Source organism: Sturnira hondurensis, unplaced genomic scaffold (assembly GCF_014824575.4).
Source record: "Sturnira hondurensis isolate 20B ecotype Veracruz unplaced genomic scaffold, ASM1482457v3 Scaffold0020489, whole genome shotgun sequence".
Classification (NCBI taxonomy): Eukaryota; Metazoa; Chordata; class Mammalia; order Chiroptera; family Phyllostomidae; genus Sturnira; species Sturnira hondurensis.
In genome coordinates, this window is record NW_028093120.1 from 7,384,676 (window position 1) to 7,404,198 (window position 19,523).

At 38.0% G+C, this 19,523-nt stretch overlaps 1 protein-coding gene across 1 annotated transcript; it reads right to left on the reverse strand.

Annotated features, from left to right (window-relative positions):
- Positions 1-6,113: 6,113 nt before the first annotated feature.
- MMP27 (matrix metallopeptidase 27) lies at positions 6,114-18,810 on the reverse strand. Its single transcript, XM_037029803.1, has 10 exons — positions 18,709-18,810; positions 17,636-17,874; positions 16,398-16,546; positions 16,176-16,304; positions 11,755-11,916; positions 11,455-11,575; positions 9,389-9,519; positions 8,543-8,702; positions 7,446-7,549; positions 6,114-6,511 (listed from the first exon to the last, which is right to left on the reverse strand). The coding sequence occupies exons 1-10, from the start codon at positions 18,808-18,810 to the stop codon at positions 6,270-6,272; spliced, it is 1,539 nt and encodes a 512-aa protein (XP_036885698.1). The 3' UTR covers positions 6,114-6,269.
- Between the last annotated feature and the right edge of the window lie 713 nt (positions 18,811-19,523).

Genomic DNA, 19,523 nt, shown 5'->3' on the forward strand with positions numbered 1-19,523 from the left:
CATTGATTTGATTTTTACCTTCGTCCAGTCTACTGTTGATTCCTTATAAATCATTCTTTATTTTAATTAGTGTATCCTTTGTTTCTGACTAGATCTTTTTTTTATGCTCAAGTTCCTTGAGCATCCTTATAACCAGTGTTTTGAACTCTGCATCTAGTAGATTGTCTGTATTTTGTCTACTTTTTTTTTCTGGAGTTTTGTTCTGTTCTTTCATTTGGGCTGTGTTTCTTTGTCACCTCATTTTGGCAGCCTCCCTGTGTTTGTTTCTATGTATTAGGTACAGCTGCTACCTCTCCCAAGCTTGGTAGAGTGGCCTAATGTAGTACGTGTCCTTTAGAGTCCAGTGGCACAGCCTCCCCTCTCAAGCTGGGTACTCAAGGTGCACCCACTGTGTGGGCTCTGTACACTCTTCTGTTGTAGATGAGCCTTGATTGCTTTGGCACATCCAAGGTTAGCCACCATCTGTGTTCTGTCTGGGGTCACAAAGNCTAATTTTCCCCCTTTGCCCCCTCCACCAAGCTCACCCCATTCCCTCAGGCAATCTGCACACTACTGTTCATGTTCATGGATCATTCATATATGTACTTTGGCTACTCTGTTTCCTATGTTGTACTTTAAATGCCTATGACTATTCTGAAACTACCTATTTGTACTTCTTAATTCCTTCCCAATACTTGCCCATCCCCTCCAATCCCCTCTCATCTGGCAACCATGAAATGTTCCCTGTATCTATGATTCTGTTTCTGTTCTGCTCCTTTGTTTATTTTGTTTTTTTTTTTAGATTCAATTGCTGATATGTTTATTGTCATTTTACTGTTCATATTTTTGAACAACTTTTTCTTAAAGAAGACCCTTTCACGTTTCACATAGTACTGGTTTGGTGGTGCTGGACTCCTTTAGTTTTTTCTCATCTGGGAAGATCTTTATCTGTCCTTTAATTTTAAATTATAGCTTTGCTGGGCACAGTAATCTTGGTTGTACGTTCTTACTTTTCATCACTTTGAATATTTCTTGAAAATCCCTTCTAATCTGCAGTTTCTTTTGAGAAATCAGCTATGGGAGCTTCCTTGTAGATAACTAACTGCTTTTCTGTTGCTTCTTTTAAGATTTTTCTCTTTGAATTTAAAGTTTGGCATTTTAATTATGATGTAGCTTGGTGTGGCCCTCTTTGGGTTAATCTTATTTGGCATTCTCTGTGCTTCCTGAACTTGTATGTCTATTTCCTTCACCAAATTAGGGAAGCTTTCTTTCATTATTTTTTCAAACAGGTTCCCAATTTTTTGTTCTCTCTCTTCTCCTTCTGGCATCCCAGTGATATAAATGTTGATATGCTTAAAATTGTCCCAGAGCCATCTTACACTACCCTCATTTTTTTATTGATTTTTTTGTTCTTCTAGTACTTATGATTGGTTGTTTTTGCTTCTTTATATTCCAGTTCATTGATTTGATTTTCACCTTCATCCAGTCTACTGTTGATTCCCTATAAATCATTCTTTATTTTAATTAGTGTATCCTTTGTTTCTGACTAGATCTTTTTTTATGCTCAAGTTCCTTGAGCATCCTTATAACCAGTGTTTTGAACTCTGCATCTACTAGATTGTCTGTATTTTGTCTATTTTTTTTCTGGAGTTTTGTTCTGTTCTTTCATTTGGGCTGTGTTTCTTTGTCACCTCATTTTGGCAGCCTCCCTGTGTTTGTTTCTATGTATTAGGTACAGATGCTACCTCTCCCAAGCTTGGTAGAGTGGCCTAATGTAGTATGTGTCCTTTAGAGTCCAGTGGCACAGCCTCCCCTCTCAAGCTGGGTACTCAAGGTGCACCCACTGTGTGGGCTCTGTACACTCTTCTGTTGTAGATGAGCCTTGATTGCTTTGGCACATCCAAGGTTAGCCACCATCTGTGTTCTGTCTGGGATCACAAAGCATAAGCTACAAAGCAATCTGAAGATAGCTGATACTTGTGGTGGGCTTGGAGGTTCCCAGGCAAGGCCAAATGGTAAAGCTAGGCCAGCCGCTGCTAGTGTTGTGCCTGGGACAACTTATCAAGAGTTACAGGGCTCACTGAAGCCACATGCTGCTTGTTTGAGAGAATTTAGAAAAGTCTGAAGCATGGGTTAAGACAAGCCATTCATGTGGAAAAGGCCCTGGAGACAGCTTAGGTGGGCCTAAAAGTTTTGTTGGGCAGGGCCTCGGGGAATCACTAGGGTGGGCAAACAGTGTGAGCCAGGTTAATGGAGTCTCATATATGGTACCTGCCTGCTGGCTCTGTGGCTGTGTGTGGGGAGGGCTCAGAAAAGAACAATGGCCTCTGCCAGTACTTCTCTCTGGGAGAAAGCTGCCTTCTAGCTCTTGTCCTGTTGTTAGAAATTCACTTCCTCCCCATATGTTTCTGATGCCTTTCAATATGCTGTCCCTGTGCTGGAACTCAGAGGGAGTGAGTCCAAGTAAGTCTGTGTGTGGGCCCTTTAAGAGGAACTGTCTGGGATTGTAACAGTTTCTGTCTTCTACAGAATCAATTCCCACTGGTTTTTACAGCCAGAAGTTATAGAGGCTTGTCTTTCTGATAGTATATCCCTGGGTTGGGGGGCCTTGTATGGGGCTGGGATTCTTTGCTCCTGAGATATCTCTATCAATTTTTATCTGCCACACACGATGTGGGACCAAACAAACTTTTCCGCATCTCCACCCCTCCTACCTCATTGTGGTTTCTTTTTTAATTCTGTAGTTGTAAGACTTTGGTTCAGTTTGATTTCTGATGATTCTAAACAATAGTAATTCTATAGTTTAGTTGTAATTTTGATGTAGTTGTGCAAAGAGGCAAGCAGTGTTTACCTACACTGCCATCTTGACTGGCAGTCTTAAGTTGTATAAATTCTGATATATTTTCAAGTGTGATTTTTTCCTTAAAATCTCTGGTATCATATTTCCTGAGGGATTTTTTTAAACCTCATTCAGGGATATTTTATCATTGCTTTTAGAGACAGAGCAAAGGAGAAAGAGATACATTGATGTGAGAGAGAAGCATAGATTAGTTGCTTCCCACATGCACCCAGATGGGGAATTGAATTTGCAACCTAAGTACATGCCTTGATCAGGAATCGAATGTGCAATTTTTTGGTTACAACATGACACTCCAACCAATGGGCCACACTGGCCAGGGCCTGAGGGGGTTTGACTCATTTAATTTCTGTTTCATCTTCATGAATTTGTCAAGTTAAAATACTCCCTATTTGATTCTTTTTGCTTCTCAGGTTTTTTTAAAAAGTTCTATTTTTTCTTTTTTCTTTTGAAAATATTTTATTGTCTATGCTATTTTACTCTCTTTGCCCCTCCACCTAGCCCCCCTCTGCCACTTCATCAGTCAATGCTCACACCATTAGTTAAGGAAACCTAAAACTCTGAACTCAGTTTGTTAAACAAATGAACAAACAAACAAACAAACCTGGAAAATAAATGCACGTACTATGTATTACTTAATAATTGAACACTATACTTTAGGAAAAAAATGACAAAAATCATTAATTAAATTTTACGATTAAAACCAAATCTGATTCTACAGGTGAATTGAGCAATAGACACCGAATTAAACTATAGATAGTGGTCATACAGAAACATTTCTCTGTTCTGGAAACTTTCCACCTAAAGGACGTTTTAAAATCAGTGTTGATTATCTTGTTCATATTTTCTTGATTTCTCCTAGAAGTCAAATTCTAAATAATTTCTATCAGGAAGAGCTGAAATTTTATTTTCTGGTGGAAACTCTGGATAAGTAGTGGTTTCTGTGTAGTGAGTAAATACATGCTTGAGCATTTATGATTCTGTGACCAACTTAAGCACATTAAAGATATTTTTAGCTACTGATCTGATCTTCCTTTTTAAGATTCTCTGTCCTTGAAGAGAAACATAGGACTGAATTTTGGGCAAAGATATGTCATGTGTTTAAAATAAGTTCAAGACCCACCCCTCCCCCCAAAACATCATACCATTTCCTCTGGTACAAATGATTCATTCAGGTGAGAATCTTAGGAAAGTCTACCCATGGTGAACAATAGAAAGGCTATGATGAATTTCTCTTTGTCCTTAAGCAAGAAGACATTCAAATACATTCTGTCTGTGAATTCGTTTCTGTTTCATCTCAGCTGCTCATGTCTCTAAAATGAATAACTCTTGTCTGCATAGTCATGTTCATTCTTGTTTTTAAAGCTGTTTCTTTCTTTCAAGACTTAATCACAGGACCTTTAGAAAACCAGGAAGGACACAGCAAACTGGAACAAAGTTTGTTGTTTTAGTTAATTTGCTCCCAGTAATTGTATGGTATACCAGGGGAAGAATTGGTTCATATTTTATTATAATTTTTAGAAATTCTGAGATCGGCTTCTGTTATTCCAGTTGTTTTACTTTGGGATAAAATGCTTAACTTACCTAGTTACAAAAATGATGGCTTACACTTATGGAGAGGACTGACTATGTCTTAAGTACTGATCCTACGTGCTGTATGTGACCAGTTGTTCAGATTCTGAAGAACTCTTCCAGCCTCGATCTTGTACTGTGCTGTCCGCATTTCACATATGGAGAATCTCAGGCACAAAGTGATCAGCGACTTGCCCAAGTTTTCACAAGTAATCACGAGGAACTCAGCCATGAGCCTAAGCCATCTGGCTCCAGAATCCATATTCTTACCCAGCCTTTAAGCTAGCTAAGGGCATTAAAATGTCTCCTCTAAAAAGCAAGGTGAAAGTGTATTTTGATGCTCTTTCCTGGGAGGAAAAAAAAAAGCTTTCTTAAGCTGCTTTTCCAAGAAAGGGGAGGTCCTGGTGACATATTCAAGAGACAACAAAGTGAAGTTACTGCATAACAGCCATAGTAAATAATGTCAAATAATAAAATAAATTAAAAATTGAATTCCTCATAGAGGGCAAAGCAGGGAGGGGGTCAGACGGAGGAGCAGGAGGCTGGAGTCTAAGGAGTGACTGGGGAGATGACTTGGGAGGTGGGTTGGTAAAAGGATATGAAGAACAAGAATGTTTTCTCCCCAGTTGCTTGGTGAAGGGCCTCAAGATCCCCATAGGATTTTGGAAGACAAGTTTATTAAATCCAAATGGTGAGTGATATCACTTGACCCCTGGGTTATACTGATCAATCTTTAACATAGCTCTAATATTCAACACATATGCCACGGAATACTATTTGTAGATTTTCCACTGGGTTTAAAATGAGATTAATTTTATAGTTGTATCTTGCCTTCTCCTATGGATCATTTTTTTTCTTGAAAACGAAGAGGAAAATAATCATCTATAAGCAAATCTGAATGTAATTTCAGATGCTTTCCAAATTATACCATCACAGGTATTCATGCCAAAGAACTGAGAACAGGAGCAAGAAACAAAACAAGTTTGACCAACATTTGAGAACCTACTGCATGTTAAGTACCAAGCCACACTACCTTTTTAAATCAATAATATTGAAGTAGAATTAACATAAAATAATATTCACTAATTTTATGTGTAGAATCAGGTTCAACAGACAACCTCCCATCTTCTGGGTCAAAACATTTGTGAAGAGCTTCGCTAAGCATTTCGCTTTGAGGGTGTAAAGGTAAAACCTAACCATCAGAATTTAGAAACTCAACATATACATGGTATAACAAAAGAGGGCAAAGAAATTTTACCTGTATGTTCAGGTTTAGGTAACCCATATATCTCAAACACAGGAAGGAAATCTTTACATTTATTATATTGTATATAAGAAAACTGGGCAAAAATTTGACTTCAGACTCTCTAAGGAATGGTTAAATGCATTGGTCTATGCTTGGGCGGTTAGAGGGAACACTACCTTCTTATCCTTACTAGTTCCTTAATTGTTGGAGGATCACCTCTAATGTAACACTTCCTGCCTCTCTGTAGGCTTCCACTTCTGGCTTTGGGAGGTGGAATAATTGATTTGATTGGTGAATCAGGGAGTAGAAACTGGGCATATGCTAAAGATTGGTTTAATAAATCTCTTCAGTGTTTAGCTATTGTAAGACAAATGGCATATTTCTCCAAGTCCACAAGTATAAAATAGGCTTAAAGTACAGTGAAAATTTTGTTTATATATACAGTAACTTTCTGTAAAATGAATCAGGCACCTCAAAATGGCTATTAAATCTTTGTCCGATAGATATTTACTACCAGGACTGGCAACCTGATGTTAAAGAATTGTTTTAATCTACTTTGAAACAGAGTTTAGATTAAAGAACCTCTTGAGGTTTTCTTTTAGGTCTATGAATTTATTAATAACTGTAGATTTCTTTCAGCATATGAACAATACTGAAAATAAGCAACTTTAAATTCTTATGATAAAATATCTCCACTCCTCTTGAATATACTTTTTCCTCACTGGTAGTAATATCAGATGATGAATTCAATGGTTGTTTACATTGAAACCAAGTATTGATTTTCATCACTCGGGTAATGTTCTTTGCCTTAGGATCATATTCAAATTGCTTTGATCTACGGAAGAAGTAGAAGAATCCTAGAGAGAGAGAATCATGATTGGTTATCTTGCAAAAATATACAATGGTTTCTTACTTTTTAGTTTAATGAATGCAGAATAAAATAATTGAATATTATACAGAGAAAAGAATGTATAATTGCATATATTTTACTTTATCACTATCACATAAGAAATATAATTATTTTTATTTCCCCGAGGAAGAAGCTAATGTATGGAACATGAATTTCAAAGGGCTTACTGCCTACTGTGGTTATGCCAGGGGTTTTCAAACTTCATGTTAACAGAATGTCTCAGGGAAGAAGGCCTTTGTGGGTATGGACTTGGGGTTTTTATCCTCATTTCTTTAGATCTGTTTTACTTTATCTATTTTAGGGGTTGTGGTTCTGTGTTAGACATCATTGGAATAAAAAATTGTGTCACTCAAAAACATTTTTAGACTTCTGTTTACTCCATGGTCCAGGTCATTGTCTTTGAGGATAATAGTAGATGGACTAGTACATTAAATTGCCTGAGGTTCTTTTAAGACTAGATTCTTGGATATCAGCCACAGTACCACTCCCTCAGAAAGCCTGAAGAATTTGTACTTCGACACACAAACCCTAAGCTGTATATATTAAAGTATATACCTTATAGTTTGAGAATCACTCCAGTTTATGATCTTAGGCAATTTTCATGCCTAAAACTTGTGGGGGGTGTCTCAGATCAATGATAAGTAAAATGAATTTTGGTTCTTTTCATATAAGCTTGATATAACAAGATGGTATAACAGAAAACATAATTCAGGAATTACTGATTCAGTTGTGTGATGATGCCTACAGGGTTAAAGTTTATTATTATATGTACCCAAGAGTAGTAAAATTATGTTAAAATGGCAACCTTTAAGATTTTGTGCTGCCTTTAACTGCCAATAAAGTTTTCTGAGTATCCTAAGAGTTTAGGCCTTGATGCTTACCTTTATGCTGGAAAGCAGCATCAACTCGGAGACCAATTCCTGGGAAGTATTTTACCAGCCTCCGAGGGTACCCTTTGTCCATGGTTTGGGTCACTTCATCATACCTGGACATATGAATATGAAAATTTGTGGAGATTCTATGTTTTGGGGGGCTTAATTTATCTACTGCCCAACTCGAAGTCAGGCAGCTATATGGAAAAAAGAGGCCTAGTGGAAAAAACTAATTGCATTAATAATAAAAATGTGGCAAAGATTATGTTTGGTTGAATCACTTACAGAGTCTTGAAACAAGAATTAATGGCTATGGTACATTTACACAATGGAATTCTATGCTGCAGAAAGGAAGAAGGAACTACTACCCTTTGCAACATCATGGATGGAACTGGAAAGCATTATGCTGAGCGAAAATAAGCCAGGCGGTGAAAGACAAATACCATATGATCTCACTGTTAACAGGGATCTAAACAAAACAAACAAGATAGCAAAATATGACCAATGACACTCAAATATGGAACAGGCTGACAAGGTCCAGAGGGGAGAGTGGAGAGAATCATAGGGTAAAAGGGGATGGACTCATGAGAACAAGTATAAAGGACACATGGACAATAATTAAGGGTGGGGGGTGGAAATGGGAGGGAGGCGGGGAGCATGGGGTGGGGGGTGGGCAGGGTTGGGAATATAAGACAGAAAGCTGTACTTGAACAAGAATTAAATAAAAAAATTATTTAAAAAAAGAATTAATGGGAGGAAATGCTACACCATTTGTCAGAGTGATGGTATTTTGAGGAAATGTTAAAATAAGGTCTCAGCTTGGAGCTTTCATAGATTTTGATTCAATATTTTTGTGTTGCCAGCAAGTTGGTTGACACACCAGCTTTATGATTTTATATTATTTTTATTTTTTAAGTGGGAGAAAGATCTTTGGACTCACCAAAACATTCTTTTGTTTGATAAGTGTCATCCACCTGAAATTGCCTTCAACATAATTCACTTTAAGAAAACTATAGGTTAGTTTTGTTTTTGCCTATGCTAAAGTGATGCTATGTGAATATTTTTCTCCAGAATGAAATGAAGGGGTCAATTGTCTGTAACCTTACCTCCAGCACCAAATGCCCACAAAGAAGTAGGTTTTTCTTGTGTTGTGGTCACAGACAGCTGCATCAATTTTCTTTACATATCTTGGAAAGCCAAGGGTATAGATGGATTTGGGGTGATCTGGTAAAACAGCATATCCTCTGATCATCCAGAAATTGTCATCTAGGAGGAGAGAGGGTGATTATCTTATGATGCCTACTTCCTTTCAGGAGTAATGCTTAGAATTTAGTAATCTTATATCTCCATTTATTTTAGCTGCTTGTATCATTAATATTACACAAATAATATACCTATAGTTAATAGAATGCATACCCATGTCAATCGGTTTCACTGTATTGGTTGCCTTTCTAACTCTGACAAAACAGGGTGTTTGTACATGATCTAAATTTCAGCACTCAAGTGTTCTCAATAACAAGTAATCTGATGAAATCCTTGTAAAAAATAAGGTTGCTAGATTAAATTTAAGGTACTAGTTAAATTTGAATTTCAAATAAACAATAATGAACTTCAGGATATAAGTATATCCAAAAATATTGCAATACACACTTATACTAAAATTATTTGTTATTTATTTGAAATTCAAAGTATCCTCTGATTTTGTTTGCCAAATTTGACAACCTTAGTAAACACTGAATATAGAAAAGACATGGATTACCTTTACTTGGCAGAAAAAAGACTGTATTTTAATTTCTGTCATACTGATTTGTGCAGATTTTTTAAAGCTTCTGTGCAATTGCAATAGTATTTATCTCCATAGCAACAGAGAATCCCTAGGTAGTTATTCTTTGTGACAGAAGCCTAAGTTCAGGCATTCATAGGGGTGGGGGAGTTGCTGTGGGAAAAGTTACCTTTAAAAACCAGAATCTTATCTTTAGGGTTCTCATATGCAGCTTGAATATCAGCTGGCAGAGATGGCCAGAATGATGAGATTAATTCAAATTCAACATCACTGATATCACAATAGATCCTCCATAGGTGCCTGTGTTAAATAAAAAACACTTAATAAACACAGAATAGGTATGAGGTTTGCCCGGAAAATATCCAATCATGGACTATGGAAGAAGACACAAGATACAAGAAACACTGTACATAGAGAACAATGATGCCTCAGTCCCATCCAAAGTGGGTATGTTGGGGTCTCACACAGTTCTTCCAATCACCATCAGCTGCCCTGTCATATTTTCCTGAATCTCATCAACGGTCTGAATTTTCTCCTCTTTCAAAGGTGATTTTAGTTTTGAGAAAAGCCAGCAGTCACATGGCACCAAATCTGGGCTGTAGGGGGACTGAGTCACCTGGGTGATTTGATGTTTTGCCAAAAAAACTCTGCAAGAGACGTGATGTATGAGTGGGTGCATTGTCAGGATGAAGCTGCCAGTTACCAGTTCCCATAGCTGCAAACTTCTGAATCATCCAGTAGTTTCCGGGGAAGAATGTTCAAGCTTAACTCAAAATTTGGTGCAGGTCTGTTGCTCTACTCGCTCGGTCAGGTTGAATGTGACAGGCACACAGTACACATGCTCACTCAATGGTGTCTACTGCTTCCACCGACTAGTACAGTGAAATAGTCACTGTTCACGCATGCGCATTGCAGTCCACTCTCCTTGGCTGTCAGGTTAGAGCGATGTTGCGCAGTCCATTCTCGTCATATTAACAATGGTTGGGCTTTTTCCGGACAGTTAATATATATAAATGTCAATGAAAACATTGTAAACTAAGGCTTCTATTTATCTAGTGGGTTATTTTCCTGAAATAGTTTAGATCATTAATACAATTTCCCTCAGTAAATTTGAGTGGCTGTGAATTCAGTTCTTCAGTTCCACCCTTTGGACTACCAAGGTCAGGACATGCTTTGTTCCCATTCTCTCGGGTATTTACGGTATCAAACTATCCGTGGAAATTTTATAGTACTCAACGTTTTGGAGATCTTAATTCACCCACTACCTAACTTGGAGTGCTAAATGGCCCGTTTTTTTGCCAAAGGAGAAATACCCAACATTCTATGCCAACACCAAGCATTCTCAGAACTCGTTGGGGCTGATATTTGCTAGAGTGAAGAACTATTATTATGAGCATGGCAAACTATTTCCACAGATTTTCCCTTCTGCAAAATTCTGAATCTATGAATGAAACTTGAAAAACCCTTATATTTTATTCCCCTTCCCACGTTGGCAAACCTCCCCTGACAAGTGGTCCTCACCTCTGCTCTTAGGACCATGCCATTACAGTGCTATATATTCATGGGTGGAAGGAGTCTGATTTAAATATTCTTTCCTTTTGTCCCTATGTCTTGTTAGATGGAGTACATCTTGGTACTTTGTCATAAAAACATGGTCATGGTGTATATAACTGACACAGCAGGCCGCAATTTAAGTCCAATAAATTATACATGGTAAAAGAAGAGATTTCCTGTTACAGTTAACACTTTACTGATGTGACGTTAGGGAGTGGTCTGCTGGTGTGTGTTTAATGTCAGGCTCTTTGGTAGGAGAAAGGCCTAATTTTTTATAATTTTATGATTTGCAGGGTGTCCTTTAACTATGGCCATTTTCAAGCTACCAAATTGATGTGAACTGGTTCACAAAATTCCTGAAAATTTAACAATTGGATCCTGAAATGGTATAAGTCAGCTCCAATGCACCACTGGGTTGGTGTATTATTTTGGCCAAAAAGTCACTGGAAGTTGACTTCCAGTGGAAATTTTAAAATTTGCTTGAAGACATTTAAAAATCAATTTATCAAATAAGTAAGAGATACATGCACATAGCAAAACATTCAGACAGTATGCACAGTTATAAAATGAAGAGTAAAAGGCACACATTCGCACCATCCTCATGATTCCCTCTTTATCCCTACATCTCTGGAAAACAAAAGTCTTTATAGGAAGTTAAGGTATTTAAGGGAATGGGTTTACCTGCCTTTAAAGAACATAACTTCTCTGCGGAAAGTGGTGATAGCATCAAAAGTCAAATCAGGGTCACAGGCATGAGGTACAGTGGGTCCCTTTGGCTTAGCAGGTGTCTTTGGTAGACCTCCTTTGATGAAAAAAGAAATACCACAGCAAATTAAGAAGGCTTGTGGAAATACCTACAGAAGGATCCTACCGAAATGAGTATTTTCTTCATGATAATAGTTCAAGAAGTGATTTTCTCAACTTGCACCTAGAAACTTTCCTATTTAGTTCACCTATGTTCAGATTTATGATGTTGCTCACCATAGATGGACTGGATTCCATTGATATCATCCTGAGAAAGTGAGAATTTGCTAGGATCCAGGGAGACATAATTTGGGAACATCAGAGCTGTTTGATCATTGGAGTGAGAGAGCCCCAGTGCATGACCAAATTCATGAGCAGCCACAAGGAATAAGTTGAATCCTTAACAAAAACAGGGAGAACAGGTGTACATGAGTCACTCAACAGGAGAACGGTTACATCTGAGATTATGAATGAACTAAAGGGAAAGAAGAAAAGGCTAGCCATGCAGCAGCTCATTGTTGTAACATACTCATCATCATTTATATGGAAAATGTTTCAACACTAATCAGTGGCATTAGTCATATCATGGAGAACTATAACCCAGAGTAAGAAAATGGTAGAAAACAAGTGTCTCAGAAATGGATAGTATTCAAAAAAGCTGAGGTTGCCAGCTTTGGTTGTTGCTAGGCTATGCAGTATGTGATGTTTCTTCTGTTTATATTCTTCAGAGGTTCTCCATTGGTTGTGAGATAAAGTCCAAATACCTTAAGATAGCCTTTCCTGACCTAGTTCCTGCATTTTTTGTAGGCCTGTATTTTATTTTCATATTCAGTGAGCTAACTGTACTCAATCAGTTGCATTTCTCATTTATGCCATGTTTTTTCTAAACTTAATGTCTTATTATCTCCCTCCCTTCTGCTTAGAATGTCACCTCTTCTGCCCCCTTTCTACCTGGTTATCCTACTTATTCCTCAGGAATTTCCTCCACAGTCATCTCCTTCATGAAACTTCCCTTATTTGACTAGATCCTATCTAGTTTGAGTAAAGTGCACCTCTTTGGGCTTCCATAGACTCAGTGCCTAATTGTATCATAGCACATTAAGGGACTGCATATGTCTATTTCTTTTACCAAGATGTGCACCTTTCAGTGAAGTGAGTATGTCTTAACCATCTTTGATTCCTAGTGACTGCTAATTATCTTATCAACAGTGGGCACTTACTAATGATTGCTAGATATCCAGGTATGTATGTGGGTAAGAGAGGGGTTAGATGCACCTCTTATATAAGACCATAGTACCCTGTACTTCCCCATATCAGAAGTCTTACTATCCATGGTGGAATTGTCTTTTTATTTCTCTGTCTCTCATTAGTCCCTAAGGTTCTAAATATTAGAGACTATTCTTGGACTCACAACTAAGCCTATGGGCCTAAGGAGAAGGCCGAGCCTTTCATGACAGAGACTTATCTAGTATGTTTGCACAAAATAAACACGGAATGGCAAAGGATTATTGCATGGTTTTTAAAACTTCTCTGCTCTTGACTTTCCCTTGTCTGGCTGGTAATATCACTAGGTGTGCTTTTGGACAAGGGATGAGACAAATGACTGTGAAAAATTATTAAAACTCAGGTCCTCTAAATGAAGTCCAAACCTTTATCCTTTCCTTCAACATCCTCCATAATCTGAATCCTATTCACTGTTTAGCCTTCTCTTTCACTGCAATTCTAATACTTCAGTTGGTTGGATTATACTGTCCAGAATATTCTTTACTCCCCTGTGCCTTCTGAGTTCCTGCTTGGTCTTCAGCTCTCAGATTAGGCATCACTTACTCCTCTGACCTCTTCACCTGTATTTGGGTGGGATTTATTTGGTGTGCTTCTATTATATCCCCATAGTTTCCTTTATCCCAGTGTTGATCATATTGATTTGAATTGCCATTTGATAGCGAGTTCCCCCTAGATAGTTAACCCTTGGGGGTCAAGCTCTGTGTCTTACACACTATTGTGTACTTCATTTCTATCACAGGGCCTGGGTCAGAGAGGATATTGAGCAAAGGAATGCTGAATAACTTCACTTACCAAATATCTGCAGAGCATCTATCATGTGCTGAAACTGTTACAGGATGTGAGATACTGTAGGGGAAAGATAACATCTCTGTCTTGGAAGTGTGACTGGATAAATCTTGCTTTATACATTGGTACCTTTGTGAATATTTTTTTTCTGTGCCTGGAAATCACTCTAATGATCATTATCATCAATACTAACAATCACCAACATAATCATCAATGTCAAACACCTTTTCAATGTCCACTATGGGCAAGTGCTTTGCAGGGTGTTTTATTATAGGTACTTGTATCGCCTTTCAGCAGAAATGGTATTATTAGCCTTATTTTACAGATAAAGAAACAGAGTGTAGGAAAAACAGCTAATTTGCCCAGGGTCCCTCAGATAGTAAATTGGAAGCCTTGAAAGAAACCAAGGTCTGTGAAACCGCAGACTGTTGCTCTTTCCACATCACAAACACTGTGCATTTGGTATCATCTCAAAGGACTGCTTCAGTTGTTCAGTGCACATGTGTGTATGTATAGCACATACAGGTTCATATACGGGCCTTGCTTTGGGAGAATCTTGGGGAAATCTCTATATGAGCTCAAACCCTTCTGCTATCACCGTGTGATGACTTGTACCTCTCATAGGAAGCAGCGGGATGGGCAGATGATCCTCATCTATTGCTCTTAAGCAAGTTACACTAAGACTTTTGTGCCCCTTTCACAGAGAGAGCCTGCATTTTCCAATAAAGGAGGTAATCATGTATCATATATGATAGACACATTTTCTATTAAAAACCCCTAATGTGATTGGAGGTCACATTTCTTGAGGTTCTTTTTTTTTCTATGTTTGATTTATTAGAGAATGGGAAGACATTTTCCCTCTTATGTCAGTGAGCTCAGAGTCATACAATTGGGTGTTGTTGGGGCCTACAATTACACCTTGAGGAAAGTAATAACGCAGTTAGAAGATAACCCATTTGAATACTGTTTCTTGGTTATACACCAGAACTTGGTGGAGGGCTCTATTTATCCCCTGCCTTGCTCAAGCAAATTTTGCCAACTTGGTGCTCAGAACTCTTTGAACTTTTTAATAATCCCCCCCACACATCCCTCTCGGCAGAGGGCTAATAGCAGTGTCAGTAATGTAATTACTACTCAACATCGAATTTAATAGAGATGAAAGGATAGTGAAATCTTTGACTAATCTCTACCTCTAGATATAAAAAAGTAAATCCTGACCAAGCAAAGAGAGGCATCCTGATTTTGGCAAGTATTGGAATATTTCTTATAACTTCCTGATTGAACATATCCACACTGCCTTTGGGCCAAGTCCAAAGAAGTATTGGGACATGTCTCAGCAGAAGATATATAACAAACACGATCCATTCAATTCCTCCATTATTTGGGTGATGGTGACACCCTACTTCCTTCTTCCTCTTGTCTGTGATGCTAACCTATGTGGCAATGACAGCAACCAACTCCAGACTTCCCCTGATTCCTGAAGTCTAGCCAAGTACTGACTTATTAACCCACCTCGTTCACTAACACTTGGAAGAACAACTGCATCACATGTTCAGACTTAACAGTGAGAGGCCATGAACCATATTGAGTCACTGGCTTCCAGTTTTGCAGAAATTGTGAAATGGGCATACAAACTATCTGCAGTTACTTGCTCAGGACTGAAGTGTGGCCTCTATACCATCAGCAAAGCCACAGCCTCTGCTTTCCTAGGACTCTGGACACCAGATACCAGACCCAATATGACTGTTGTCAATGTTAGAAAAAAAAAAGAATGAGGAGAACCCGAGTGTCTACTGAGTTCCTTTGTTTGATGCCCACACTTTTCATGTAGTAAAGTTCTGTTTTTTTTATTGAAAAAGTACAATAATAAAATATCTCTTATTTTAGTGCCAGGCAGGCCCTTTAAGAAAAATAAAATCAACCTGTTGGTCTGAAAAAGTGGATCAAATGTAAAGAATAGGCTCCAATTCCTTAGCATATGGGCAAGAGTTAGAAGAGGAAGTTCACACTTGTAAATAGACCTTCTATGGGCCATGAACTCACACACCATTCTTCAATCACTAACTCAAAATTACCACCTCCTTAGAAGCCTCTTACAATTCTCACCCACAGATGACTTCTACCATTGGTACAGCACACATCATGTTCTGCCTTGTATGGTGGTATATGCATCTAGACCTTGTATACCACACAAGATCATGAACCTTTGAAGGACTGGAACTTCTCTAGTACAATCCTATGGTTCCTACAACACCTTGCATAATTCAAGGCACATAATAAACATTCAGACATTCTGGGTGTATGAACAAATATGAGTAAGTGAAGAATGTTCTGATCATAACAAGATTAGCAACTTTATGAGAGTGTTGTGTGGATAAGACTCTGAATTTGACAAGCAATTGTCTGAACAGTTGAACACTTTTGAACACTTTCAAAAGTCATCTCCTATTGAACACTTTCATTAGTCATCTTAGTTTATGGAAAATTGTGAGGAAGTTGGGCAGTGAAAGGCAACTAATTTCATAGATATCTTTTCCAAGGACTCTTCAGACTATTATGATTTTGTTCATAAAGAATATTGGGCTCACCTGCTCCATCCTTGGTCCAATTTTCATCCTCATCGAAGTGAGTGTCTCCACCCAGACCAAGACCAGGAGGAAAAGCATGGCCGAGGACTCCCAGTGGGCCATCAAAATAACGAGGACACCAGCCATGGACTGAGACACAAGTCATACGGGGGAAAAGGTCAACTTCTTCGAAGCCCTTGAGGTGAAAATAGTGTTATTTTTTTTCTCTTTTTTAAACCTTACCTCGGGTCCTAAATGCAATCATAATGTCAGCAGTCCCCTTGGAAATCTTGGTGAATGTGAGTGGAGTAACTTTGCTCCACACTTCTAATCCTTTTTGGATAGCTTCATCCACATCAGCTCGTGCCATATCTGGAGTGTAGTTCACAATTCTTAAATATTAACAAAAGATATGTCAGTTGCTGGTTAGACATGCATGCATATACACATTCTGCAAAATCAAAATAATTTCTATCTAATGAATCACATAATGCATTAACTTCTAGTATGGTGCTATACTTACATTTGTATAATACTTTACTATTTAAATAAAGTATTTTTAAAAATCTCTCATCTGTCCTATTAATCAGATAGTATATAATACTTTAATAAATGAGGCTCAAAGAGATTAAATTACTTCCCTAGGATCATATCCTAAATGGGAAAGCATTCATCTCATGTATGTATTTGCTGTGTATATGACTGTTATAAATGTTCTAAAATTGTATTTTCTCAAACAGCTGTGGAAATCAATCTTATGCATGTGTCATATGGTAAGAGTCTCAATTGAGAGTCATAATGAATTAGTTACTCATGAAAAGATTTCCCTTTTGTTTATATTACCTATCTTGCTAGTCCTATTTTTATTTTAATCCCTAAGACCCAATAAGATCAAGAAAGAGCTTTCAGAAAGACTTTTTAGGGCCAGCCAGGAGGGGTCTAGAGTGAAGGTCCAGGTCACTGACTGTATCTCAGCTCACAGGAACACTTTATCCTCTTCCCTCCAATAAGCCAGCCCCTTTCTTTGAGATGTCTAGACACAAACTTCATATTTGAATCTGGAGTCTATCTGAGAATTGACAACTTCACACACATCTTTAAGGTCTTCCCTTTTCTCCCTGAGCACACTTTGTAGTTTCAAGCACCTGCAATCAGCTGGCAGTGCTTCTGGTCCTGAGCTTTTATTGAGGTGGCAGAGGATAGAAGTTTTAGAGCATACCCACCAGAGCCAGTCCGCTGGTAAGAACTATGTAATCTTGTATATGGGGAATAACCTTTGGTTTCAGTTTTTCTGTGTTCAAGATGGTAATAATGGTGGTGGTTGAACCAGAGTTTGTTGGGAGGATGAATAAATGAGATATATGAAGTGCCCATGCACATAAGAAGTATGTGGTAAAATAAACTATTATTATTTTTGTTTTTTGGGGGATTGTGTTCATGTTCCTTGGGGTTAAAGGGAAATAAGTTGACAGAAGTATTACCTGTATGTGAGGTTGTATTTCCACCACCCAGGGAGAGTGTAGCCATACTGACCCACGTCAGGAACCCCACACCTGGGTGTCTTCATGATCTCAAGAGTGTTTGAATCCAGCTTTCCAGTCACTGTCAATCCAAAAAATGCTTGCATTTCCCGAATTTTGCCATCTGTGAGACTCTTGTTCATGTCTTGAACAAGATGACTCCCTTCTATTTCAAGAGAGTAGAACTGGTTGAGGTATGCCTGACCAAAAAGACAAAAAAAGGCACAGACTACAGAAGAGCAAATTTTCATCTCAGAATGAAATAAAATCATGTGAAATCCTTTTTGGCAGTGGGGAGGGAGGAAGAAAATAAATGACGAGGATAAGGAAGGAGCAAGGGAGAAAGGAGAAAAAGAAGGAATCAAAGAGGAAAGGAAAGAATCACACTTGTTTTTCAATTTCTAAGAAATAGTTGAACTATGTGTCACCAGAATTGGCCAAATCCTGCAGCCCTTTAAACTCCAAACCTTCACAAAGAAATCAAGCTTCTTAAATGTGTTAAATGGTCACATAGTTTACATATTTTCACTATTACGTTAATTTTTGGTGTTTCCTTGAAACCAATTCTAAAAGATAAGTGATTAATCATTTTGCAAATGTAATTATTTATCCAAGTGTGGCAAACTAACTAGACTGATTTTTAGAGGGAATCTCCAAAGCGATGAATGTATTTTTCATACATACAGGGATGAGGGGATCCAAATTGTAGTAGGATCCTCCTGGCTGGTCTTAAGATACTTTTATGTAGATCTTCATTTCTTTGCAGGCCTGTCTCCTTTCTCCTCTCACTAGCTCTTCACTTGTTGCCATTGCTTAAAGTTATAGTAAATCCTGCCTTTCTGCCCACCACAAGCTCACTCTCCACCTCTCACACAGTTCTCTGATGTCCTTGGAGCAAGGGAAATGAAAAGCAGCTCCTCCTCACAAGAGAGTTCAGGACTCTTGTAGGAATTTGCTGTCATTTTAGGTCCCAAGACAATCAATAACATGAAATTTTTATAGATAGTCATTAATAACATTTATTGAGCAAGTACCTGAGCCAGTTGCACGTTTTCTTCATCTTCCATTTTTTGGTCTGTAGGAAACGTAGAAGAAATCATTATAAAGAGCAAAAAAAGAAGCAGAAAGTTCTTCATTCCTCTCTTCAGTCGAATCCTGGTTCTGCTTGCAAAGAATTTGGAAAATAATAGTGAAACGTGGCATGAATTGGCTTGTATCATCATTTAATTAATAACAGAAAAAGGACATTTGCCATGAGATATGTCATGAAATGATTTTCTTCTTAGGTTGAATTGATTTTGCAATCAAGATCTGCAATTGTTTAGTAAACAGAGCCTTCGTTCATTCCTGAATTAAATATGATATGAAGTCAGTCTCCAAGTCACTTTTGTCCTTGGAAAGCTGGAGGTTTTCTTACCCATACATTCTGGAGAGTTTGTAAAATAAGTTTTTGAATGAAACTCCAAAAATCTTGGGTAGCATAGTATCATGAAAAGATAGTTGAATCAGGAATTGGATTACCCTTATTAACTAGGGTAAACATCAAATATTTATTGAGCACCTACTATTTGCCTGTCACTGTAAATGCAAGTGTGAATGATACCATTACAATCTTGGTGGAGAATTCAGACATATACAGAGACTAAAGCCAGACAAAATGGAGGCAAGTGGCAAATGCCCAGTGAAGATTCTAAAGACTTGATAAGAGCCAAAAGGTAGACAGGTCACTGCTGATGGATGTGACCTTGAGTGTTTAAGCTGGCGGGACTTGCAGTGGGTCATGAAAATTAGGTAGGATTTGGATTCACAGAGGAAGGGAGAAGACATAGAATGGAGGGAGGCCACAGGA